The sequence below is a fragment of the Fukomys damarensis genome, unplaced genomic scaffold (assembly GCF_012274545.1).
Source record: "Fukomys damarensis isolate Sample0158 unplaced genomic scaffold, DMR_v1.0_HiC HiC_scaffold_16, whole genome shotgun sequence".
NCBI lineage: Eukaryota > Metazoa > Chordata > Mammalia > Rodentia > Bathyergidae > Fukomys > Fukomys damarensis.
The window spans coordinates 96,893,266-96,920,736 of record NW_022900928.1 but is presented as its reverse complement, the minus strand read 5'-3'; the positions used below and the strand labels follow the sequence as shown (position 1 = coordinate 96,920,736).

The window sequence follows — 27,471 nt, the reverse complement described above, 5'->3', positions numbered from 1 at the left end:
AAAAAAAAAAAAAAAAAAGAATAAAATTATTTGGCGGTACTGGGGATCGAACTGAGTACCTTGGGCTTGCCAGGCAGGCACGGTACCACTGAGCTACATTCCCTGGCCCAGGAGCAGAATTTTTATTTAAAGTGGATATTCAAGAAATATGGAAATGCACTATCATTTACTAAAGTATTATGGAGAAAGCTCCACGGGGTTCAAATAAAGATGATAGTCCCTTTTCTTTTCATTGCTCATACACTTATGGGGAGAAACACACAGATATCACTCCGTATGATTAGTTTTAAGTCCACTAGCACAGAAATTTGTTCTGGAAGTGTAAGGGAAAAAGATCTGGGATGAGCTCTTTTTTTTTTTTTTAAGATAAGACATTGCTTTGTAGTAATCCCAGTTCAAGCTGGGATAACCTCTTGCAGGTGGAGAGGCCAAGGGCAAGAAACTTCCTGAAAATGGAAAGCTCACGCTTAAACTGTGTGCCCCCGCATCTTTCTCTCATGTTTCTACAGGTCTAGCAGAGTGGGAAAGAACAGAGGATGGCAATTCCAGAGATTAGTTTCATGTCCTAATGCTACCAATTTTCTTGGGCAAGTTAATTAAAGGAGGTTACCAACAGCACTCAGACCTCACACAGTTGCTTTCATAAATGACATTATGCACATCACGACTAAGCATGGTACTCCATACGGTATAATAGTTCAATGTGGTTTATTACTATTTTCTACACGTTCATTTCATTTTTTTTTTTTCAAGACAAGATCTCACTGTGTAGTTCATGCTGGCCTTGAACTCATTATGTAGCCCAGGATGGCCTCAAACTTGCAGAGATCCTCCTGTCTCAGCCTCCCAAGTGCTGGGATTATAGGCATATGCTACTATACCCAGCTTACATGTTCATTTTTTAAATACTTGAATTACTTTCTTTTCCAAATTAAAGAATAAAGAAACACCTAAATTCTTTATTCTCATAAATATATCCAAAATGCAATACATCCATCTATACTATAAAGTATGGGTTACATTAAAGTGTGGTTTCCATTCTATTACTGGCACTCACAAATGCTGCCAACATAGCAAAAGGGCTCTTTTCTCAATCTTGCAATGTAAAAAAAGAACAATAATGACTTACTTCTTTTTTCATCCATAATTTTAAAGCAGTATGCAGTGCTTTCACCCCCTGTACTAGGTAAGTCTGAGGCTGGAAACCATCTTCTCTCAGTTCTACGGGAGTAAAGTTGGGTGGGGAAAGGAGTTAAGAGTGTTCTGAAGAGAAAGGATTAACTCTAGGTTTTAAGTAACCACTAAATAACAAATGTAAACTTTGAAGTTAGTAAAAAAGAAAAAATTCTAATACAAAATAATTCAAAAGACAGGAAAGAAAAGGAAACTACATTAAATGTAACTAACGGTACAAAATGTACCAAACATTAAAATATACAAAAACAGCTTAAAAGCTGGGGATTTAGCTTACTGGTGCTGCCACCTGCCTTGCAAGCTCAAGGACCCAAGTTTGATCCCCAGAACCAAAACAAAAACAAACAAATAAAAACAAAAAGGGATTAAAATAAAAAGACGGTAAAGACACCAACCTTTCAAAAGAAAGTTACTATAGCTATATTAATAGATTGTCATTAATAAAGGGTCATTTCACAGTGACAAAAAATTCAATTCACTAGAAAAACAATCATTTAAAATGTATACTCAATAATATAATGTGAAAACATAGAAAGAGATAACTAAAGAGAACTCCAGGAAAGAATAAGCAAATGTACAATCCTACTGGGAGATTTTAACACATGTAGTTAACAATAAAATAAGTAGACAAAAATCAGTAGACATACATTTAATTTGAACATATAAAACTTGATTTAATGGCTATGAATAGGACATTATACCCAGCACCTGCAAAACACAGTCTTCTTAAACATACACAGAACATTTACAAAAATCATCCTTTTCCCAAGGCCATAAACAAATCTCAATAAAAGAGCTAAATTACCTATATATCTGCAAGACAATTAATCTAGAAATCAATAACAGACCTCAGAGAAAAATGATAACTAGAGAAAGGCTGTATGTTTAGAAACTAAAAACAAAGACATTCATAAGCAGACTACTAAACATCATTTAGTTTTTCTTAAGTGCTGGAAATTAGAAAATATTTTGGTTAAATAATAATGAAAATAATGTATTAAGATATACAGTACACTACACAGAAAAAAATCTATATCCTTAAATGCTTGTTAGGAAAAAATGCTGAAAATTAATGTGTTGAGGACCCACTCAGAACATTTAAAAATAAATAAAACAAGATAAATGGAGAAAAAACTATGAGCAAAATTAACAAAACAGAAAAATGGATTATAAAGTCTCAAACTGATTATTTAAAAAGATAATACAATAAGTCAAAAGAGAAAATAGGCACAAATATACAGTACCAAAAAATGAGAAATGAGACATCATTATAAATCCTACAGATATTAGCTAAGAATAAAAGGAACAGGGCTGGGAATTAACTAAGTGGTTCCAGCACCTGCTTTGTAAGTGCAAGGACCCAAGTTCAATCCCAGTAACCCCCCCCCACGCAAAAAAAATTAGTAAGAGGAACAAGGTGGACGTGGTGGCACATGCCTGTAATCCCAGCACTGGAAAAATTGAGGCAGGAGGATCACAGTGAGTTCAAGGCCAGCCTAAACTAAATAGGAAACGCTGTCTCAAAAAAAGAATAACAGAGAGAGAGAAAGAATAACAAACAATTTGTCAACAATTTTTTGTTTGCCTTCTTCTTTTTTTTTTTGTACCAGGGATCGAACTTGGGACCTTGCACTTACCAGGCAGGTGGTGGCCAACACTGGGCTAAATCCCCAGCTGTTAACAAATTTTTAAAAAAGAAACATTCCTAGAAATTAATTTGTCAAAATACTGAATAAAAATAGGAAATCTGAATAGTCCTATGCTCATAAAGATACTGACTCAGCAGTAAGAAATCTTCCCACAAACTACAAATCCAGCTATTCTGATTAGTAAGTCCTACCCATCACTCCAATCCTACATGAACTCCTCTATAGATTAAAAAAGAACAATCCCAACTTTTTTCTGGAGGTGAGCATAACTTTTATACCAAAATCTAATAAGGACAGAGTTAGAAAATAAAATATGGGGCAATTCCATTCACGTGCCAAAAGAAAAAAATACACACATGTAATACACAAAAACATTTTTCTTCACTTTATATAGAATATATTTACATATCCTAGTATATATTCATATATCTGGAATATGTAATTTATAAATACACACACACACACACACACACACACACACACACACTATAATATTGACAATATTCTAATCTACTAGTATGCAAAAACTATCAAGACCAGGGTTGGGCTAACAGAAAAACCAATATAGGGGCCGGGGATTTAGCTCAGCGGTTCGATGGCCTGCCTTGCAAGTGCGAGGACCCAAGTTCAATCCCCGGCACTAAAAAAAAAGAAAAACCAATATAACCACTAAGTTAAAAGATTTTAATCACAGAACTATGTTAATATATGTATGAAAAGCTTTTGATAAAATTAAATCACCACTGATTTTGCTTGCTTGTTTGTTTCAGACAGGGTCTCGCTACGTAGTTGAGACTGACCTGGAACTCACTATGTAGCCCAGGCTGGTCTCGAACTCACAGCGATCCTCCTGCCTCAGCCTCTCAGTGCTGGGATTACAGGCATAATGCTACCACACCTGGCACCATTGATTATTTTTAAAAAAGAAAAAAAAAAGATTTAATCTTTCAGCTAATTTAGGTAGACAAGGATCTCCTAAATCTGATAAAGGTTATCAACAAAAAGCCCACAACAAAAAATGATAAATGGTGCCTGGGAACAAGACCTAGGTCCTAGCCAGCCGGGTAAAGCAATAAAAATTAAAAGATAAAAGTATTAGAGAAAGAACAAGACTGTCCATATTCACAAACGATGTATGTGATTGTATATTAGAGAGCCAAAATGTCCTCAGATAAATTAAATAATATATAATTACATGTAGTAACAATATATTATCTATAATAGCACTAAAATACATGAATCATCTAAGGATAAATCTATTAAAAGATATATGTGCAAGGTTTTTTTAACCAAACCAAAAAAAGACATTTCAAAAGATCAAAGATCTAAATAGATGTTCATTTTTTAAAACTCCATATTTAATGATGCAAAATTTTATCAAAATTGATCTCTAGATTTAACATCCTCAAACTTAAGTCCCCACGTTCATATTTGTTTGCCTGCCTTTTTTGGGAGGAAGCGGAGCAGTGTCAGTCTATAAGAAAATAATTCAGTAACTTATACGGGAAAGAAAGGCAAGGCACACTTGAAGAATAAAGCAGAGGAACTAGCAGATACCAAGTCTGATTGTAACTAAAAAAGGACAGAATGACCACCGGCCCAGCAGGACAGAAGAATGAGCATGGAAGTGCGTGCCACAGGCCCCACACATCCATCCACACAGGGTACAGGACAGGAACAGCAGCCACCAAGAATAGGAAAATATAGTGCTGGAGCCCATGGGTATTTATAAGAAAACAATTGAAAATATAACTCTTCCTCCCTGCATCCACAAGAAATTCAATTACAAATAACGTAAAAGCCTAAATGTAAAATATGAAACTATAAAAGCTTTTAGAAGACAATATTTGCAAGACTGGGAAAAGAACCTTTTAAACAAAGCATGAAAAGCACTAACCTCTAAGTTGAAAAAATGCTATTTTAAAATTAAGAAATGTTACCCTTCAAAAGACACCACAAAGAGAGTAAACAGTTAAGTCAGTTGATGTAACAGCATCTGCAAAATATATTACTGAAAGTACAGGAGTTTGAATATACAAAGAATTTTTATAAATTAGTTTAAAAAGAAACAACTAAATTGAAATACTGGCAAAAGATCCAAACAGGAAATTAAGTAGAGAAGAAACCCAAAAGGTCAACAGATACGTGAGAAAAAATGCTCCATTATATTAATAATCAGGATAATGTACATTAAAAATACAAAGAAGTAGATTTGCAGAATTAAAGTCTAACACAAGTTTTGAGCAGAGTGTGCAGCACTGTAAATCCTCAAACCTAGCCATGGAAACAGGAACCAGGAACAACATGGCATCAGCTACAGCTACTAAATTCTCTCGGTGACTTAGCAATAGAGCTTGTGCTCGGGCTCACTCTTGCACTAGGTGGCAGTGCTAAGGACTTCTGAGAAGCACCTTCCATAATTGCCCCTATCTGAAAACAAGCCCCAGTGCCCAGCAACTTCTGTAGAACAGGTATGTGAATGAAGGTATATCCACACAACAGAACACTGCAGCAATGGAAAGAAAACTGAAACTACCCACAGAAACACAGACGACTCTCAGAATACTATCAAGTAAAAGACAAGCTTGAATAATCACACAAAGTATACAAATGAAGAAAATTCAACTATTTTATTTTACCATACAGCTGATAAAACTAAAAAGGATATCACAAAAGCTGAGAGAAAGCGGTTATCTCTAGAAGGGAAGAAGGTGGATATGATAAGGAGTTATAACGAGATACTGCAAGGCTTGTGCCCGTTGTATAGGGATTACCCGAGTAAAAGCCTCTTATTAAAAATGGACAGTGACCCATTTCATAGCAGCACAATTCATGATAGCTAAAACCTGGAAGCAGCCAAATTGCCCATCAACAGAAGACTGGATAAGAAAAATGTGTTTTTTTTAATAAAATGGAGTACTACTCAGCCATAAAGAATAAGAAACTTAGAGACATTTGTAGCTAAATGGATGTACACTGAGAAGATACTCTTTTAAGTGAAATAAATAGGACACATATGTGTTAATGCCAAATAGTTTCTCTAGTGTGAGAAACTGAAAGTGTAAATAAGGACTAAAAGGTATAATAATAGATCATTTGAAATCAGAAGACAAGGTACAAAGCAGAAGGGGAAATGGGAGAGGTAGGGGAAAAGAAAGATGGGAATGGAATTAACATGAGAAAAAGAAAAAATGGAAACAAAGACTCTGTAGATAGGGAGGGTACAGGGGTTGAAGGGAGGGCAGGGGAATGGGGAAAAAATAAGAACCAAGATGGATTATGTAAAGGTGCAAATTTCCAATGATGAATGTCACTGCATTGTATAACTTAAATGTACCAATAAAATTAACTAATAAAAAAATGGACAAGTGTGTGCATATGCAGTGTATGTATGACCCGTACAATCGGTATCATGTATTTCACCACTGTAAAAGTAAATGCATACACTCACAGAAATGTCATTTTGGGGTGTTTTAAAAAAATTGATGGGGACCGGGGATTTAGCTCAGTGGTTCAGCTGCCTGCCTCGCAAGTGCAAGGACCTGAGTTTGATCCCTGTTATCAATCAATAAATAAATTAATTAAAATAAAATAAATAAATTGATGGGCCAGGGTTGTAGCTAGGTGGCAACGTGCCTGCCTGGCAAGTGCAATGTCCTGAGTTTGATTCCTCTTACCAAAAAATAAAATAAAATAAATTGATTATCTTTAACTCAAGAAAAGTATTTCAGCTGTAACTCAGAATTCAGGTAAATTGCCGGGTGTGGTGACCTATGCCTGTAATCCCAACACTTGGGAGGCTGAGGCAGGAGGACAGCTGTGAGTTCAAGGCCAGCCTGGGCTACATAGTGAGACCTTGCCTCAAAAAAATAAAATAAAATAAAATAAAATAGATTTAGGTAAGCTGAAACAAAAGCAAACCATTTTAGTTCTGCCCAGTGGATAATTTACTTACATAAATCCAAACTGGTTCACTGTTTTATTATCACTGAGATGAAACACAGCTCAAGTTTCCTAGAATCTACCCTCATTTAGCCCAGCACTCATACAAGCTTTATAACAGTCTGAGAGTTGGCAGATAATAGCTCACAATGCAAAGTAAAAAGGTCAGCCATGAAAGAAGACACTGTAATGTGCAGAAACAAGGGTGCCAGTTCTGTTTCCAGGATGAATGCCCAGGACAATGGTAAGGGCGGTAATGGTCATTTAGCTTTTGCCTTGATGGGAGTGGAGTGAATCAGTCAGCTTCATTCAACTGCCAAATATTTACTGACCTGGCTGATAAAACATTTTAAAGCAACCTACAAATTCATTTTTACAGAAATCCTTCTTTGTTTTTAAAGTCTTTAATGTGTATGACCATGGTTACAAACAAAACCCATATTTCTGAACTTTTAATGGTCTACGACAAATAGTAAATAACTTTTTTTCTTTTTCGTTGTTGTTTTGTTTTTTTTACAGGATCTCACTGTATAGTTTAGGGTGGTCTTGAATTCACTATGTAGTCCAGGCTGGCTTCAAGCCACAGAGATCCTCCTGCCTCAGCCTCCCAAGTACTGAGACTACAGGCATACGGTGACTGTGCCCAGCTTATAAACAGTTATTTCTAAGACTATGAAAAATATGCTGTGGCTTAAAAACTAAAGGTATTTTGTCTTTCAAATCAATTCATTCTAAAAAGTTAGTTGATGTGCTCCTCTTCAGCATTAGGGTGCATGTGTTAGTGCTGAATTTCTCCTCACTAACCATAAAATAGGAACTTGGGATCCTATGACAGACTAACAGAAACAACGGGAAAAAGAACTCTGAACCAAGTGTAGAACTGCCAATCTCTTAATTGAAGAGTTCAGTAGTTGGGTTCTATTTCTAGAAAACACAGACACTTGTTAATCCTTTTAACAAGTATATACAGTCTGTGTTCCTGCTTTCTCCTAGGCTTCTACTTGGAGAAGAGATGATCAATCTCAGTGCCTAGTTTTCACTGCAACCTTGGCAGCGGGGAACAGCAACTCTCTGGCACACTATGCCCATTCCTGCAGCCAAGCACAACACCTGAAAACACGATTAAGGCCGGGATCAGGATAAGGTTCAGGGCTGGAGCACAGACCAGGCCTGCACAGCAGACCTATCCCTCCTCATCCAGGTCCCACCTCCTGCACACACCTCCTCCACACCACACATACTGCAAGGTGTCATTGTTCTTCTGCTCACAGGGGATTGCCTGCTTTTTTCAGGGGGTGGGGGGCATGCATGATGAGTTTTACCATTTCGGTTCCATACATGCTATCCTTCAAAGTTGATTTTTGGCTGTTTCTTTTCACTTTACCTGTTCTTCTGTAAGTTTTAAATGGAAAAAAGTGTTTACATAAAACTTTACTGTTTAATTTGTTTGTATCTGTTCTCCCAGGAGTTCACTATAATATTAGCACCATTTGCAAACTGACAATCCAAAACCTGAAAAACTATTCTCCCCAGCACCTGGAAATTGAATTTCATGTCTGTTTCTTTCTTTTTTTTTTTTTTTTTTTTTTTTTTTTTTTTTGTTTTTTGAGACAGGGTCTCACTTTGTAGTTGAGACTGACCTGGAACTCACTATGTAGCCCACGCTGGTCTCGAACTCACAGAGATACCCCTGCCTCAGCCTCCCAAGTGCTGGGATTACAGGCATGTGCCACCATGCTCGGCTTCCTGTCTATTTCTATTTCCTATTTTTCATGTACTTGTGGCAGTGAAAATATAATCTCCACTGCTCAAAGATTAAGTCAGAATATAAAACACCAAAACTTGAAATTCCCCCTTTGAAAAAACAGCTTTACATCTAAACAAAAGAAGTTTCAAAAAACATACAGATTCTGAGCTGACTGACATTCAGTGGTGAGTATACTAGTAGGTGAATCATACCAGCCAGCTAACAGTCACAATGGTAAGGACAGGCATTACCACATTCTCTAAGGACACAAGAATTATAGTCCCCTGGCCTTTTAAAGCAAATGTTGAAGAACACATACAAGGTAAGAGTCCCTCGACAGAAGTCACTTTCTGGAGAGTGAGGTATCTATGGATGTTTAAGAATATCTGCAGGTCACTGGTACTCTAGATGAGTATCACCTATGTGCTTCTGGTGCAGGTCTTCACATACTGATTTTTAAGAATGCAGGTTAGTAGTCTATAGCCTAGAAACTAATCACTAAAAAGGTTCCTGGCAAGTGGAAGTCACATACACTGTATTCAAAAAAATATAACAGGGGTGACATCCATACCCTTCTAGCAAAGTCTGCCAGGCAGCTTTAAGGAAATTTACAAACATTACATTGCAGAACGTACAAACATTAATTACCTTTCAGGGTTTCCAGCAAATTTTTGGCTACAAACCAACATATGGCTTCAAAAAAAGGGAATTTAAAAAGATCTGGTGTTTTTAGCCTCTTCTCCATCTCGTAACACCTAAATGAAAACAATTGGAAGAATTATTTTTACTATCAATATTAATATTTCAAAGTTAAATGAAGACAATCAATTTAAAAATAAACTAAGCAGGACATATATGTAAGATAGACCAATCAAGTTTTGTATATACCTAAAAACACCACAGGTGGACAATGCCAAATTGTGACCATATCCAGGTTCTACCCTGAATCAATTTGACAGTGCACTTAATAATTACATTGATCTTCATGAAAAATCACACCTTGGAATTTGTATCCTAATTTTAGCTAAGGGTTTTTATGAAGATTCTACTATAATAAATAAAACTTTTTTTAAAAAATCAGTGGACAACACTACAACAGCCAGTCAAGTTTTCTTTAGGGGCCGGGGATTTAGCTCAGTGGTGCCACTGCCTGCCTCACAAGCACAAGGACCCGGTACCAAAAAAAAAAAAAAAAAAAGGATTAACTTAAAGTTTTCTTTAAAAAGTATTTAAGGTCAAGACCACATTTGACACCAGTCAAGATGTGACAATAGGAACCACGGTTTGCCAGTAACTGTTAATCTTCCTTGCTGTAGTCATGTAGCAGGAGGCATCTCAACCCCAGGGACAGCTCAGGTATAAGACAGGCAACATCCACACTTGCTGGGTGTGGGACCCACCTTGACTTAAAGCCTTAAGAGCTATTACCTCCTTTAGTAACTCATGGGTGCAGAGCACCCAGAGCTTCCCTCGGGCATGCAGTTACAAGAGTCACCACAACTGGAAGCCCAAAGATGTGGCTTCCCATTAGGTGTTTATAGTTCTCCCAGTCCTCATGCAGTTATTAGCCAGGAATCATGCTTACCGTGTACAAGGCTGACTAATAATGGTCTCCCTCATTAGACTACCTGGGGAACAGTTACATAAAGATCAAACTGTCCTACAGAAGGGGAAAGGCTAGTTAATCCTTCATTTGAGCAGAACTAAAGCAAGTGTTCTGACAGCAATCCTGACCTAAGGACCGCTGTTCCAGGACCAGAAGTCACAATGAATCTGACTGACATTTTCCTGAATGCAAAAGCAGCCAAAAGAGAACTTCATGAAGTTTTGAAATTTGGAGAGATAAAATAACAATGAATGAGTCATTACTTTTGCTTTAGGTTTGAAATGTATCAAAGTAGCAACAACAAAATTTTTCATTAATACTTTTATTATATTTCCTATTCCTGACCATTTCTCTAGGCCTATCTCCATGGAATCTCAAATAATATATGCTGTGATTTTTAAAACAAGCAAACAAAAATGTTCTACTTTTTTAAAAAGACAGACGGTCCTTTTAACATTGGTGACACAAACCTGAGCTGCATGCCAATATTAAGGTTGTGCAGAAAGTTCCCCCCAAAAGCCATACAGTCCTGAGAAGTGAGCACGGCATGAATCCATCCTGAAATGGTTACAATAAATAAATCAGTGACTTTTCAGTATTTAAACCAATCAGATGTGATGTCTACCTGTGTGATAATTCAAAGACCAACATTAGTTTGCTTCATTCTCCAGTACTAAAGTAGTAATGTCTGTTATGATCCACTAAGTCCTTCAATTATATTAATTACCTATAATATGCCAAGGTCTGTACTGAGTTTAAGGAATAAAATGAAGGTTTTTGGTAGTTATTGTTTTTGAGTTTAGTTTAAAAACACAATTCAACCTTACAGTAAAGATTCTACTCTAAGACAAGTCAAATCTGATTTGAATTAGGAAAGTACCTTTGCCCTCCAAGAATGGGAGCTAGCTGCCCACTTTGCTTCCCCAGTGCCATGCTGTTTTAGCTGAGTGCCCTCCGAGAGGAAAAGGACAATCAGAAACTCAATCTGAGAGCCAACTCTGTAAGAAGGGAAAGGCCAATGACCAACATTTAATTATGGAGAGGCATGGGCCTATAAATAGAAATGCTGGCAACCAAAATGATGTTTTCCCATTAAAAATGTTCTCAAAGTGAGAGTCGTTTCTAAGACAGGATGCCTAACTTTTGAAAGAAATGATGGACTTAACTTAAGAGAGACTTTACAGAAAGATAACTCTGCTGGGCATTCATAGGTACAGATTCTTTTCATTAACTATTTGAACCTAGAAACCAGAACTCCATTATGTATCTAAATAAAGTATTTCTATATGGTCTGGACACAACTTCCAGAAATACAACTATTGCAAATTGAAGAAAATTATAGTTTTGTTTGCTTAGACGCTTAATCAACTACCTTGGGGGAAAAATTACATTGCCTATGTTCAGTATTTTTCAAAGTGTGGTCTCCAGACCACAGGCCAGCATCAGTTAGAACTTGTTAAAATGCAAATTTTCAGGCCTATCTTACATCTATTGAATCCTGGGGGGATAAGGCCCAACCATCTGGTTTAATCAGCTCACTAGATGATCCTGATGTTCACTGAGGTCTGAGTTCCAATAATACTACCAATGTGACTACTGGAACTTGAGGCCCCTTAACACATCTGTACTGGTTTGCTGATTCATGTAGTTGGCCAATTCATTCTGTTCTCTACTGCTATTGTGCACACAGCCACATATCAAAATAGCATTTCATTTATAAATTACCTTTTTACTTTTTCCTTGTAGTCCATTAAATCAATTTTTTTTAAAAATTATGCAGGACATTATAGATATATTATCTATGAATTTCAATTCAAGATAGTAAAACAAAATATTTGTTATAAAAGGGAACACTAGAAAGAGAATTTAAAGGAGGAGTTCATTCATTCACAATGAAAACATTGATAATTTATTCCAGACAAATCTGGTGGTTGCAGGCATTTTAATCAGTCATTTGTTCAAGTACACATTTGTTATTATTATATATACCAAGGACAAGGGAAGAAAGCAGAGCGTTGGAAACAGCCTGTGAACTGTGCAGCCACTGAGGTGGCCCAAACCAAAAGAACACATTCCTCAAAACCACCAGCCTGGAGAATCTACTCTGCATTTGTTCACATCGCAACGTGACATAGTGCTATCTACATTTCAGGTGTATGGCACATTCACAGAACAAACTGACAGTTCCTCAAAAAATTAAGCATAATTAGCCAGGCGAGGTGATGCACGCCTGTAATCCCAGCACTCAGGAGGCTGAGGCAGGAGGATCACTGCGAGTTCAAGATCAGCCTGGGCTACACAGTGAGTTCCAGAGCAGTCCGAACTACATAGTGAGACCCTGTCTAAAAAAAAAAAAAAAAAAAGCATAATTAAACCATGCAATGAAGCAGTTCTGCCACTAGATATACACATAAGAGAAATGAAAACAGGCCTGCACACAGAAATATGTACACAAACATTCAAGTCAGCACTGCTCAGTACTGCCAAAAGCTGAAAGAAAGCAAATGTCCACCAACTGACCGATGAGTGGATGAAACATGACACCTATAGGGGATTACTGCTGGGCCATAAAAAGATGAAATACTTGTATGTGCCACAGCATAGATGGGCCTAGAAAACATTATGCTAAGTGAAAAAGGCTGGACACAAAAGGCCACATATATCAAGTGTCCAAAACAGGCGAGCCTATAGAGACAGAAAGCACATTAGTAGCTGCCAGAGGCTCAGGATAGGGGAAAATGGAAGTGACTACTAAAGTGGGTATATGATTTCTTCCTGAGATGGCAAAAATGTTCTAGTTAGATAGTTGTGATGGTCGCACAATCTTATTAATCAACTAAAAACCACTGAATTGTAGCTTTAAAAGGAGAGATATTATAGCATGTGGACTTTATTTCAACAAAAATTAAAATGATGGCAAACAAAAACAACAAAAAAAAAAATACCAAAAGAAGTCTTAACTCTAGGAGAAGCCCTCTACTGGATAAACAAATAAAAACTCAAGGTCAGAATTCTACCTTAATGCCATAAATCTACAAACATGTTGAAGCCATAGATTCTAATTACAAGCTGACTCCTTGTGAATGAGAACCACCTCTGTGTAGTGGGGAGTGGGGTTAAACCTTACCTGTAGGAACAAATAAGGTATGTCCCTGCTTTACCACACATTTGTAGCATTTATCCACTTTATCTCCAAAGAATACCTCACTCTGGGTCACAGATGAACTCCAAGATTCATAGAGTGCCAAATTTTCATTTGTTGGCTTTATCAAATAAAAAATCTTCTCACCCTAAAAGGAAGTAATCATACTATCTTTGAAAAACCAAAAGCCATTCCTTCAATGGCCTACATTGATAAAATTTCCCGATACAATGGCCTAAATTAAATAATTAGCAAGATTTTTTAGGTTCAAAAAGACCTATTTCACATTCCTAATTAATAGCCAATTCCCTTAATCAGCATTTCACAGGTGATAAAGCTTTTTCCACCCCCAGTTGACAAGGAGTCAGTAATCAAGTCAAAGAAATTAGTGCTGATGAGCCAGGTAGGAAACCACAAATACCTCCACAAGGGTCTCTCATTGTTAAGGTGTCCAACTAAACACATGTTAAAAGGCCTGGTCACAGCACAGAGTCATCTCCAAAGATCTATATCTCATAATGACTGTTTCTAAAAACCTGTAAATAAACTTCCTTTAATGAACCAAGTCTTTTTTGTCTTCCAGGGGGAAAGGAGCAGGAGAGTCAAGGACTCGGCATCCAATGCAGCCCAGATTTGATGTGGTTCTGGATCAGCATCCTCCAACAGGACTTCTGTGAGGGGTACATTTCTCTTTCTGTGCTAGCAGCAGTCACTAGCAGAGTGTGGCTAAGCTCTTAAAAGTCACAAATGAAAATGAGGAACTGAATTTTTCAAAGTATACTGAATTTTAATTATTTAAATTTAGCCACACATGGCTAACATATTAAGCAGTATGTTTCTAGATAAAGCAAAGTGAATATATGTGAACCTCAAATAACTAGCATTTTTATAGGCATTTATGACTTACCCAGCTAGTTATCTTGCCCTATCCTTAAAGCCAGAAGCAATTATTAATTACTTTGCTCCTTCTTAGGTATTTGGTTCAGGGATTAATGGATAATGAGCTAGGGGGATGGGGAAAGAAAAAGACATAAGGCTAACAGAAACCAATTTAAAAGATGGAGGCAAAATAGGAATCTAAATATAAAGAACTCATAAAGATGCAATAAGTATATGTACCAATGCCTCATGATGAATGTATTTACATGTCACAAATATATACTAAAAATCATTTTTAAAAAAGAAAGATCTCATGCCTTTCTATTACTTTGGATTTTTAAAAATTGTAACTGTTTTTTTTTTGTTTTGTTTTGGTTTGGTTTGGTTTTTTTGAGACAGGGTCTCACTATGTAGTTGAGACGGACCTTGAACTCACTATGTTGCCCAGGCTGGTCTCGAACTCACAGCAATCCTCCTGCCTCAGCCTCCCGAGTGCTGGGATTACAGGCATGTGCCACCACGCCCGGCTAAAAATTATAACTGTTAAAGACAAAGTGATAGATCCTACCAAAAAGTAGAAAAACTTCCCTCTCTCCAAATATCATTTGTAGCAAATGAATACCACTTGAAAAATATAACTATGTGTTTTTGTAAATAAGAGAAGAAACACCCTAGTCTTACCCAGAGGACGTGGTACCAGACTGACGTTCCACCGAAGTCAATATGGAAATCTGTGTAGCTGTCTTGAACACCCATTAAGCAGTATTTTTGAACAAATGGCTTGGGAAAGACTGAATCATCTGGCCAATAGTTTTCCACCCAGGAAAGTTTTCTGGCTATATCAGGGACCTCCACCAACTCAGACATTCTTTTAAAAGAAAACAAATGTGTATACACATTCACATAATGCAAATTAAGACTTCTTCAAACTGTTTCTCCTACATCCACACAAATCAAGTAAATAACCAGGACTCAAGATTAACAATAACTCTTAAAAGTTTAAAACACATATTATTTCCAAATATTCTCTAAGTGTACCAAGCAAAATTCACAACACTGCTACCAGTGGACAACTCAGAAGTTCCAATTATGCTTCTTACTAAAATAAATAATACATCACTGAGCTACATGTAGTTAATGTTCAGAATGCTCAAAACAAAATATCCAGAACTACTCACTTTGTATCTGAAAATTCAAGGCTGATCACATTTAACACTTTTGGTCTGTTAGGATTCATGAAGTATTTAACATAATTGTGAAGTGTCATCTTGCTGTCTGCCTGCCTTGCCACATCAATGACGTCTATCACTTTGTCACCACCTATAGAGAAAAATCATAGTCTTATTACTGGGTTTACAAGTTCATCAATAGATATGCTAAACAAAAATATTTGAAACAATGTATTTGCTTGGTATCATAACTAAATCAACTATGAAAATACATAGTCATGAGCCAGGGATTTAGCTCAGGGGTTCCACCACCTGCCTTGCAATCACAAGGACAGGAGTTCAATCCCCAGTACCAAAAAAATAAAATAAAATAAAACATAGCCAAGACAAATCTTTGTATTTTTACTTTTTAAGTCCCATTGGATCTTTTGAAAATAAGGAACAATTCTCAAGGGAAAAACAGACCTACAGAACAGTATAAAAAAGTACATGGCTGCAAAGCTTTCTATTGACAATTTCTTGCATACAACTCACAATGACAAAAAATAATACAGGGAGGTGACATTTTCTGACATTTTATGGGTTTCCATTTCCTCATGCATAAAATGAGAGGATTAATTTTTCCTCTTAACTTCTATAATATCTAAGATCCTGAGTTTATTGTTTTGAAAAACAAATCACCCATTGAAAAACGAGTCAGCAAGTTGGCCAGGATAACCACTTTCTGGTAATACCTTTTTTTAAACTATTCTCCTTCATTGAAAAAGGCTGGAGATGTACTCAGTGGTAGACTGCGTGCCTAGCAAGTGAAGGATGTTGGTTCAATCCTCAGTACCACAAGAACAAAAAGAAAAAGAGGGAGGGAAGAAGAGATGGCGAAAGGGGATTAGTGGTTCAGCGGCAAAAGAATCAGCTCATATTAGTGCCTATTTTTTTTTCAATACCAGGGATCAAACTCAGGACCTTGCGCAGGCATGGTACCACTGAGCTAAATCCTTGGCCCTATTAGTGCGTATCTAAATGCCCAAGTTCTAAGTTGTGATTAATTCAGTTTTCCTATAAAACCATAAGCTGATGAGCATCATAATGCCACTCTAGGAAGCATAATCAGTTTTACAATGGACTACAGAATAGGGGAGAATTTGCCAGGTGTTGTGTCACACACCTGTGATCCCAGCACTGAGACTGAGACGGGAGGACTGCTGTGAGTTCAAGGCCAGCCTTGACTACACAGTGAGACCCTGTCTCAAACAAACAAACAAACAAAAGATTGGGAGGAATTCAAAGTATGGCAATACTTAACCAATCTGAAATAGAGAACAAATAAATATCATTTTCTCATGTAACTTCACATAGTTTAATAACAATATCTCGTATATTTATCTTCAGGATATAATAATTCCGTTACTAATAATTAACTGGAGAAGCTAAAACACTGTCAAGCACTTTGAACATTTTATTCTATACTTACATTACCCAAGCCATTTATTTCACAATGCTTATCTATGCAAATAGGTCTAGGTTACATCTCAGGGTTACTCCCTGATTTATCACAAATTTAGCTGAATGTGAAGTCAGGATATTTAATTGTTTTCCACAATAAAATAATTATCAGTGAAACCTGTCAACCAATAGCTCAATAAAAGGACAAATTCTTTGACATTCCATGCTGAGGAGATAATGTAATAAACATATAATTTTGAGAAAATGTGTATTTGAAATCTAATCTCAAATAATATCTATTGTTGAAAAACATGGACATCTACATATAGTCAACATTATAAATATCATTATGAGAATAAATGAAATGACTGAAAACGTCAACAGTTTGGCAATCAATAAAGGACTTTCCCCCTTGTTTCTTAATTATTTTTGGGGCCTCAAAATTAAAAGTTAAGTCCACATGTCATTAAATGGCAACAGTCACTGAGTCATTAATATAAGAACAGCTCAGTGGTGCCACTGCCTGCTCGCAAGCACAAGGTCCCAAGTTCAATCCCTAACACCCCCCAAAACAAAACAAAAAAATGGGTTGAACAGAATCTCCTCTTCTTGCAGCCCTCCCTCTCAGCAACAGCCACAACATGGTGCAAAGGACTTGTACAGTAGGCTCCAGGAACTCTGCACCAGGTTCCTGCAGGTGCCTAAAGGCAGCCCAGCTCCCCGAGTCTTCTTGGCTCTGCAGCTGCCCCTCGGTGTGCATTTTCCTCAAGCAAGTATAGTGTCAGATTCAATGACAGCAATGACAGCAGCAGGATGAGGCCAAACAAGTCAGAATGGGCAAACACTGGTTTTTCTGATGTAGGATGTCTTCTGCTAAGAAAGCAGCTTTCAACAGTATGATGCTGAGTCTCACTTTCATTGACCCAGGTAATGTGACTAAACTGAAATTTCTTCATTCAGTTTTAAGATTTGGTCTCACTTTTACTTTTACCATAATTTCCCAAGAACTTAAAGAAGCTAAGTTCGTACCTACATAATGTTCCACATCCATCACAGAAAAAGCAGGAGGAGGGAGCCTGAGTCCTAGGTCATCTAATTTAGGGACCATGATAGGAGCATCAAATCCGTGTTTCTCCAGGTATCTTTGTGTAAGCTGGCTGCCATGCATTTTCACAATGATTTCATCGGCACTAAAAATGTAAAAGTAAGATGTTACTTTTGTTAGTAAGTTCAGTTTAAAAACAGTAACTGTGATAGGAGTTAACATTCATACTGCTTAGTTAGCTATATCACTTCTCACCTATCTAATTCTTTTAATAACAAATATTTTGCAAAGCCCTTTTTGCCATTCTGTATATAGTCTTTAATTCAATACACTGTAATTGGAAAATATATATAATGCTCTAAGCATAAAAAAGAGCAACAAACTAGTTTAGAGCAAAATATATATTTCCATATGTAAATGTTCAGGTAAACTATACTTGACACATAATAAAATAACAATATTTTTAAAATTAGTTGTAACGAGGGGTTGAATTTGAGAAAAGTAAAAACAAAAACAACAACAATAAAAAAAAAAAAAACACCAGAAGTTACTCAATGCAAGCTATGTAGAAAATCAGAAGAGCAGACAGGCAGGGTATGTTATCACAATAAACATCAGTGTAGGATAAGTAAAACACAGACCAGATTTTACCTGACTATAAAGTTCTGTGCAAATATTTATCAGGCATTTCAAAATCTAATGGAACACAGAACAATGAATTATTCTCCATATATATTTTCTAATTACAGGAGGGTGACTAGTACCCATGGTCCCTGCCCACTGAGACAAGTGTCCCTAATGCCCCCATTGAAGACTATTGACTTAAGTGATCTGTTTCAATTAATATTTGTAAGTCTTTAATAGTAGGTAAGACTTGACTAAAAATTGTTGGGCTTCAGGCTGCCCTCCCTGATACAGATATTATACTTCAGTGTGACTTGTCCCTTGTTACTGCCCTCTACCATAAATCCAAAGAAATTCATTATGCAGCCTCTATGCATTCAAAATTAAGTGTACAACTTGCCTTAATGGTTAAAATATAGCAGTTCTACTTATCTACTCAGATCCTGGCCATTTGATGTCACCAACAAACTAAGTGGTCAGGACAAAAAAGAGAGAAAAAAGAGATGCTGATACTCTGCATTACCAGGCTCTGATCTTCCCAGTCTCAATAAGGCAAGGGCACACAGGCCTCAGAAAACTGAGACAGCCTTCTCCGAGATAGTCCTTTTGGTGGGAAGAGGGCTGGGGATGGAACCCAGGATTTTTGCACTGAGCTACATCCCCAGCCCCCCTTTTTTATTTATTGATTGATTGATTGGTACTGGGGATCAAACTCAAGATCTTGTGCTTGTGAGGCAGGCAGCGGAACCATTGAGCTAAATCCCCAGCCCTCTGTTTTTTTTATTTTAAGACAGGGTCTCTAAGTCACTCAGTTGCCCAAGGTAGGCTCATATTTGGGGTCCTCCCACCTCAGCCTCCTGGAGTGCTGCAATTACAGGCAGGTGCCCCTCACACGAACCCAGCTTAGACAGTCTTATAAATGGATGGCTTAGGTCTTCTTCATCTAACTCATCTACTGAACTTGACTTCTGTCCTGGCTTTTAGTTTACCAATAAGCATCCCCAATTTCCCCTTTCCCCTGCTCTCTGAAGATTAAGTAATTCCTTAAACTTCAATCTAAGAGAGAATTTATCATCTGTACTCCCAATCTCAAACGTTAGTAGTACTTTACTTCCCCCGTTGATCAACAAATAGACACAAGCCCTTAAAATATAGGTACATGATGAAAGAGGAAACAATTAAATATACATAAGGAGATATTAAACCAATATGTATTGCATATTACACAACAGTTTGGGAGTCAGGTGTGTGTTTATACATCTATATCTATTTATATATTTATAGTATCTATATATTTATAAATACCTATATATAGATATATAAATATATGTATATAAATATATAGAGAGATACAGATATATGGAAGGATACCTAAGTAAAAAAGGCAAATTGCATAACACTATGCCTAATTTCATTTTATTTTTAAAATTATATACATACATATGCATATATACACACAAATGTTTTAAATATTTCTATAGAAATGGGTCTCAAAAGACATTAAGTCTTAAAATAGGAGATGGAAGCAAATCTATCCATTTTTATACATGTCTATGTTAATTCTATCAGCATGCATAATTTAGTAGTTATTGCTATTTTACCGTGGCTTTACATGACCCAAAGGCTTATGGAGTTAAACAAAATAAAACCAAGACCTTTAATTAATATAACTACAGTTTAGACATCTGTGACCATTTCTTCTCATTTGCGTTCACTTAGGCAGAACAGTCACATGAATTACTAGACCAAAGCTTTTAATACTACTTTCTGGGGGTTCACAAATCTATCTGAAAAAAGTAAAAACCATGGCCTCTCTCCCTGAGAAGAGTATGCTCACACAGCACACTACATTGTATGCAATGTTTGAGGGTAATCCCAAACCTGCCCAGGTCCCCAAACAGACCCAGACTACAAGTTCCATGCCACTCAAGCACCGTCTAATAACAGGGAAAGCAAGCAAACACTTCTTCTATGACTTCAAAATTGATAAAAGATAATATATGAGAACAAGGGCTTTAACACAACAAAAATCACATGCAAACACTGTGTTTATTCTGTACACGCTTTCTTTCTGTTTCTCTGCAGCCTTGAGGGAGCCAACAAGGATGTTTATGGATGTTTCTGTTTAAGGATTAAGGGACAGGAGGACAGACAAAAAACCTAGATTGAGAAAAAAAGAGTAGGTTGTTTTTTTTCTTCCAAAATCTGAAAAACATTCCATAATAGGCCACATAAGATACTGCAGTTTAAATTTAAATTGTACGTCCCCTCTTTATCAAGCCTGAATATGATCTGGGATAAAAGCCTATTAAGTATTTTCACTTTAAATAGATGTCAGGCACTGAGTAGGAAATGATCTAAATTAGCATGATTAAATGCCTTATAACGTTTTTGACTTTGAGCCACAGACAAATGAAATATATTCTATTCTTTTTAAAAATCAAAAAGCTCAGCCTTGCTGCCATCAATAGCTAAGCGAATGTTGTGGGTACTTCTGGTAGATCGAGGACATAGACAGATAATGAAAACAATGTGGAGAAAAAAGCAGCTCCAAAGACAGGATGAGATTAAAGAAAAAGCAGCAGCAGTTACTTATCAGAAGGAGCCAAGCACTGGGAACAACTGCTTCACATCAGCATATCAAAGTTTTCGGATTGTGACCCATAACTAAGAATTACATATTTACATGGCAGCCACTATGTATACACATACAGCAAACTTCCAAGAAATAACGTTTACTCCTTTTATTTGCAATATATAGATATTTTCTTCTCTATTTCAATACAGAAAAAAGTAAAAAGCCAGTTGAGAACAATAATGTGCTGCAGCCTGAATATTTAAAATATTGCTTTGGATAATGTTGCTTCATCAGCCAACATCCTTAAATTGTTTGGTCACAAGAGTTTCCATACCTTGGGAAGACTCGAGCACGTAACTCTTTGACGAAAGTCCTGGTTCCAGCTTGTACTGGTTTGGAACCATCATCAATTTCTGTGTAGTCGTGCCTGTGCCAATTCCTCCTCTTTTTCACTATGTTTTTAGAAGGTTAAAAAAAAGAAAACATTCTTGGTAACTGGTGGTACTGTGTCATTCATTCATTTGTGCTGAGGACTGAACCCCAGGCTTTGCACATGCTACGCAACCATTCTGTCTCTGAGCTATAGTCAGAGCCCTCTTTATTTATTTGATTGATTGATTGATTGATTGATTTTGGAGACTAGACTGCCCAAGCTGACCAGGAACTTGTGATCCTCTTACCTCAGCCTCCTGGGCAGCAGGAGCTGCTGGCATGTCACCTCACCTAGCTCAACATAATGTACTTCCTGGTCACACTCAAGTTTTTAATGCATTTCCAGGCCACAGAAGTAAATTTATTTAATTACTGCTGCAATTATAGACAGTTAACTGTAGGTTTAGAACCTATTCTTTTTATTTCAAAATAATTTTAAAATTAAATAATTCATATCAAGAAATGAAGTATGTTATAATATCCTTATTTACCCACACCATAACATTTCCAAATTTTTTAAAACTATGATTTTCATGAGAAACCTAGGTTGTGATATGATTACCCAAATCATCCAAATTATCCAAATTATTCTCAAGATAGGGCCTTTTATCCCACATCAGAAATCTACTTTAGCCAGGTGTGGTGGCGCATGCCTGTAATCCCAGCACTCGGGAGGCTGAGGCAGGAGGATCCCTGTGAGTTTGAGACCAGCCTGGGCTACATAGTGTTCCAGGTAATCCTGTAATCCCAGCACTCGGGAGGCTGAGGCAGGAGGATCCCTGTGAGTTTGAGACCAGCCTGGGCTACATAGTGAGTTCCAGGTAAGTCTCAACTACATAGTGAGACCCTGTCTCAAAAAAACAAAAAAACAAAAACAAACAAACAAACAAACAAAAAAACTACTTTAACACCACAATTCCTTTCTCTTTTACATGAAGATTTACTTCCAGAACAAGTATAGTAAATTTATACTGACATGAACACCTTACTGATGGCTAATATGACAAATAAAACTTTATGGGGGAATCAAAGTGCGGGTCCTTGGTCCCACAGCTCTGGGAGGTTCTGATCATAGGAGTAATGATCAAACTCAGGAGACTGACACTGATTCCTAGTTCATCCACTCACTTTCTTGCAGCCTTGGGCTGGACACTAATGCCTCTGGGTCTGGATTCCCTCACTTGGAGCAGAAGTGGGTCAGGGACAGTGTCAATCCACAAACTGTGTGAGGCACCTGACAAAGATGGAGAGGCAGAAAAGGCCAAGGAGGAGCAAGTACTACTGCACATAGCTCTTCTGTGCAGTATCACTGTGAGATTTTTGTGTAAGCTTGAAAATCACTCTTAAGCCATCCATGATTGTGGATAATGTACTGATATCTGCAACTTACTCACAAATGCATCAAACTATATGGTAAGATATAAAAAGTAGTAGGAATTACATGGAAAGATAAGTGGTAAAAGTTAACAAAAATGTTAGGGTGAAGGTTTGTTTATAGATAGTTGCTGTAAAATTACTTCAGCTTTTCCTATACTTTTAAAAATTTTCATAACAAAATGTTAGGAGGGAAACAACTCCAATTCCAAGTTACAATTATTTACTTATTTATGAATGAGGCAGGGACTCTTTATGTAGTTCAGGCTGGCCTTAAACTCTTCGGCAATTCTCCTGCCTCAGCCTTCTGACTACAGGGATTAATATACATGCACTACCACACCTGACTTCCAAGTTATTTTAAACCTTTACCTAACCAAGATCATGATAATATAATTAATACTGGATCCTCAGATGGATATAAGGAGTGTCATATTAAATAATCATTAGGAGTGGAAATTAGGCTTATTCAGATATAACCATCTAAATATGAGTACCAAGTAACTTACTGCAGCCAGGTCTCCAATATGAAAGAGAATAATTCCCTTTTGTTTTTAATCTCATGAGAAAAATTTAGAATCACAGAGAAACCTTCTTAGAAAATTCCAGCAAGGCAGCCTTTACATGTTACTTTTTTCTCACTTAAAACCACTCCTAGAATTCAAGGGCATTTCAGACCAGGTTTTTTTTTTCTAGTGGTAAGTATCCCCACCTGTTATTCCAGGTCTTTTTCTATGCACAGATAAGATAGCTCCATTTTATTTTCAACTAGGATCACAGTATTTATTCTGCTTACCTTTCTTATCTTGAGCATTTTATCTTCATCAAATATTCAAAAGCAATTTAAAGGAAGCCTAGAATTTTAAAATGTAGATGCACCATTTTATAACTGGGTTTTTAAAGCACTTAGTTCATTCTGAAACTTAGTCAAACAATGCTGTGATTAATATTAATACAGATTAACCTGATCCCTAATGAACTCCTCAGGATAAATTTCTAGAAACACTAGAAAAAAGATTACTATTTTTAAGTAGTTGCTGCACAATGCAAAGCTGCATCCAGGTAAGGGGTAGTAATTGCCTAGCAGATAGCCAGTGCCCAATCTTCTGCTCTTTCTTCAAGGATGACAAGCAGCAGAAGGACCACACAAAAGCCCAGTTTCCCTCAGAAGCACCATTATTCAAAGTGCAGATTGCAATCCATTATGGACTATGTAATCAATTTAGTGAGTATGACAAGTTTTTTAAAAGATGAAATCATCCAGGGGAAATAGAAAATAAAGTACATCACAAATAGTAAAATACATTTTCCTGCCTCTTAGTAACTCAGTATTTCATACATTTAAATTTAAATTCAAATTATTTATTTTTACGATTAAGTATCCGAATTTTAAACTAAAACCATTATAAATTTCAACTCTGCTTCGAGATAACAACATTGAATTATTTTTCTTCAAGAATTATTCTTGATTAGAAATTATTTCAAGTTATATACCACATATTTCAGTGCTACTCAGAGGAAGATTCTTTAAAAACACTTACAATATTAAACTAGTCAGTAATACGTGCAACAATTCTACCAGATGGTTAACCCTAAGGTTTATACTGTGTAGCTAACAAGACAGACACCCTGTGTACTTCATAAGAAAATTTTTTTTTTTTCTTTTTTTTTGGTACCAGGGATCAAACTCAGTCCTTGCACTTGCAAGGTAGCAGCACCACTGAACTAAATCCCTGCCTCCCCTCCTTTTTTTTTTATTTTTATTGAGTTTATTGGTACATTCTAGATATACAATACAGTCACATTCATTACTGGGATCTTGGACCCTTACATGACAGGTCTTGGTTCTCATTTTTTCCTTGTCCCTGCTCATTTTTTTTTTTTTAAGGAAATATTCTGACACATTCATTCAGCTTAGATTTCCTGGAAACCTTAGCAGAAAAGTTTCAAGCAGACAGGATCAGGCAGTACTCCAAGACATACTCAAAATAACCAAATTTAGAAAATATGAGTGATAGCTTATCAATTCCCTAATTTTCTCCTAAAATATAATGCATGTGTACATTAACATCTACATCTGTACACTGTCCCAAAATATTACTGAAAGATCTTTTGTGAAGAGATAAAATCAATGTAAGTATTCAGAATCAGAAAAATTTTACTTTACCATGCTTCCCAAGAATAAAAACTTTAAATATATGTACTACTTAAATTTAGACCTCTATACTGGTAATTTAAAATGCTAATATTTCTTCCTTTATTCTTTTGACTTATTTAATAAAAGTTACTAATCCAGACAAAAATTGCATTCTAAATATCTTTAGTGAAATCTTCCTTACAGTCCTTGGTGGATCTAATACAGCTGGAGTATTATTAAAGTATTATTATATCATGGTAAGTTCAAAACGTTAACTTCTATTTAGGCATCCAGTACTTACTCAAGGAGGAGCCATGTAGAAGAGCACAGTTGGGACAGTGATACAGGTCAATGTCAACAGCATGGTGTTCTTCTACTCCAACACAGCTAAAATAGAGAAAGATACATTAGTATATAAACAAGTTGACAGCCGGATGTAGTGGCGCAGGCCTGTGGTCCCAGCACTTGGGAGGCTGAGGCAGAAGGACTGTCATGAGTTTGAGGCCAACCTAAGCTACACAGTAAGTTTGACCATCCTGGACTATATGGCAGGATCCTGTCTCAAAAACCAAAGTAGGGCCAGGGATTTAGCTCAGTGGTTCTGCCACCTGTCTCACAAGGGCAAGGACCTAAGTTCAATCCCCAGTACCAAAAAAAAAAAAACCCAAAGTAAAAAATAAAGAGCAGAATAAGTCATATTCTCAAGCTATAATTTTGTATCATAACATAGTGTTTGAGGTCAAGTATAAACAAGTTGACAGTCACTATATATAATACAATGCTTGGAACTGAGCTGAGAATGTACAAGAAACTCACTGGCAAATTTTGTACAGCCCAGAAATATGTACAAGGATAAACTTTATTCTCTTCTGCACACAACTACTAAATAACTGTGGGGGAGAATGTATCCAAATATATGATATGTGAGTCACTCCCAGCAATAATGGAGACATCAGGAAACAATGCAATTATAAGCCATAAAATCCTTGACCTTACGTGAATGCCATTGTTGGGGAATTAATGTCAATAAGATATAAATCCAAAGTCATACTGAAAATCTGAAAATTATTTTAAGCCGAACAACAATAAAAATACTATATACTATCTTTAGGATGCATAATCTACAAACAGAAATGTATATCCTCGAATGTGTTAGGGGGAAAAAAGGCTGAAATTGCTGAGTTAATCATATGCTCTAAAAAATGACCAAAAAGTAAACCTTAGCAACAGAAGCAAGGAAAAAGAGATGTATAACATAGAAAATGTGTAACAGCATCAAAACCAAAAATTTATTATTTGAAAAGATGTACAAACTTGGAAAACCTTATCCAATATCAATAACCAATACCAGGAATGAAAACAAGATGAAACAACTGATTCTACAAAATGGAGTATAAAAGAGAGTGTTTATGCTGGAATGGAAAACTCCAGGCCCAGATGACCTCAGAAACAAGTTGTATGAACTATTCAAAGAATAATTTTAATATTATATAAAATTTGACCCAAAGGGTAGGAAAAGAATTTATTCCCTAACTTATTTTATGACAGTATAACCTTGATACCAACATTTGGAAAGGATGAGCCAAAGTTGCTCTCACTTAGCAGCAAAGATGCAAATATCAAGCTGGCTCACCATCAGGAATGCAAGGTGGCCTGTAACACTAAAAATGCTAATCAGTGAAATGAGCTACATTAACAGATTCCAAGAAAAAAAATCATGTTATCATTGAAAAAGATTCAGGGCAAGTATTTGGTAAAAAGTCAATATTTACTTCAGTTACAAAGCAAACAAACAGGGCTGGGGATTTAGCTCCGAGGTTTCACCACCTGCCTCGCAAGTGGCAAGATCCTGTGTTCGATCCCCAGCACCCAAAAGGAAAAAAAAGCAAACAAACAACAAACCCCGGCTGGGCATGGTGGAGCATGCCGAAAAAGATTCAGGGCAAGTATTTGGTAAAAAGTCAATATTTACTTCAGTTACAAAGCAAACAAACAGGGCTGGGGATTTAGCTCCGAGGTTTCACCACCTGCCTCGCAAGTGGCAAGATCCTGTGTTCGATCCCCAGCACCCAAAAGGAAAAAAAAGCAAACAAACAACAAACCCCGGCTGGGCATGGTGGAGCATGCCTGTGATCCCAGCACTCAGGAGGCTGAGGCAGGAGAATCACTGTGAGTTCAAGACCAGCCTGGGCTACATAGTGAGTTCCAGGTCAGTCTGAACTACATAGAGACCCTGTTTGGAGCATGCCTGTGATCCCAGCACTCAGGAGGCTGAGGCAGGAGAATCACTGTGAGTTCAAGACCAGCCTGGGCTACATAGTGAGTTCCAGGTCAGTCTGAACTACATAGTGAGACCCTGTCTCAAAAAAACCAAAACCAAAACAAAACAAAAAAAACTTAGTTTTTAATTAAGAGTAGAGGATACTTCCAGAATCTAAAAAAAGGATACTTCTTTTTTTGGTATGGGGGATTGAACGTGGGACCTTGAGCTTTCGAGGCAGGCGGTAAAA

The 27,471-nt window shown here is 36.7% G+C and overlaps 1 protein-coding gene across 1 annotated transcript in view; it reads right to left on the bottom strand.

Moving 5' to 3' along the window:
* Positions 1-25,968, bottom strand: part of Kdm7a (lysine demethylase 7A) — a 47,893-nt gene extending 21,925 nt beyond the window's left edge. The window contains exons 1-10 of the mRNA XM_010631715.3: positions 25,958-25,968; positions 25,263-25,348; positions 21,353-21,470; positions 17,801-17,961; positions 15,338-15,479; positions 14,841-15,027; positions 13,266-13,428; positions 10,609-10,696; positions 9,181-9,287; positions 1,130-1,221 (exon numbers count right to left, since the gene is read on the bottom strand). Of these exons, the coding sequence (XP_010630017.1) occupies positions 1,130-1,221; positions 9,181-9,287; positions 10,609-10,696; positions 13,266-13,428; positions 14,841-15,027; positions 15,338-15,479; positions 17,801-17,961; positions 21,353-21,470; positions 25,263-25,348; positions 25,958-25,968 (1,155 nt within the window). The remainder of the gene's footprint in view (positions 1-1,129; positions 1,222-9,180; positions 9,288-10,608; positions 10,697-13,265; positions 13,429-14,840; positions 15,028-15,337; positions 15,480-17,800; positions 17,962-21,352; positions 21,471-25,262; positions 25,349-25,957) is intronic.
* Between the last annotated feature and the right edge of the window lie 1,503 nt (positions 25,969-27,471).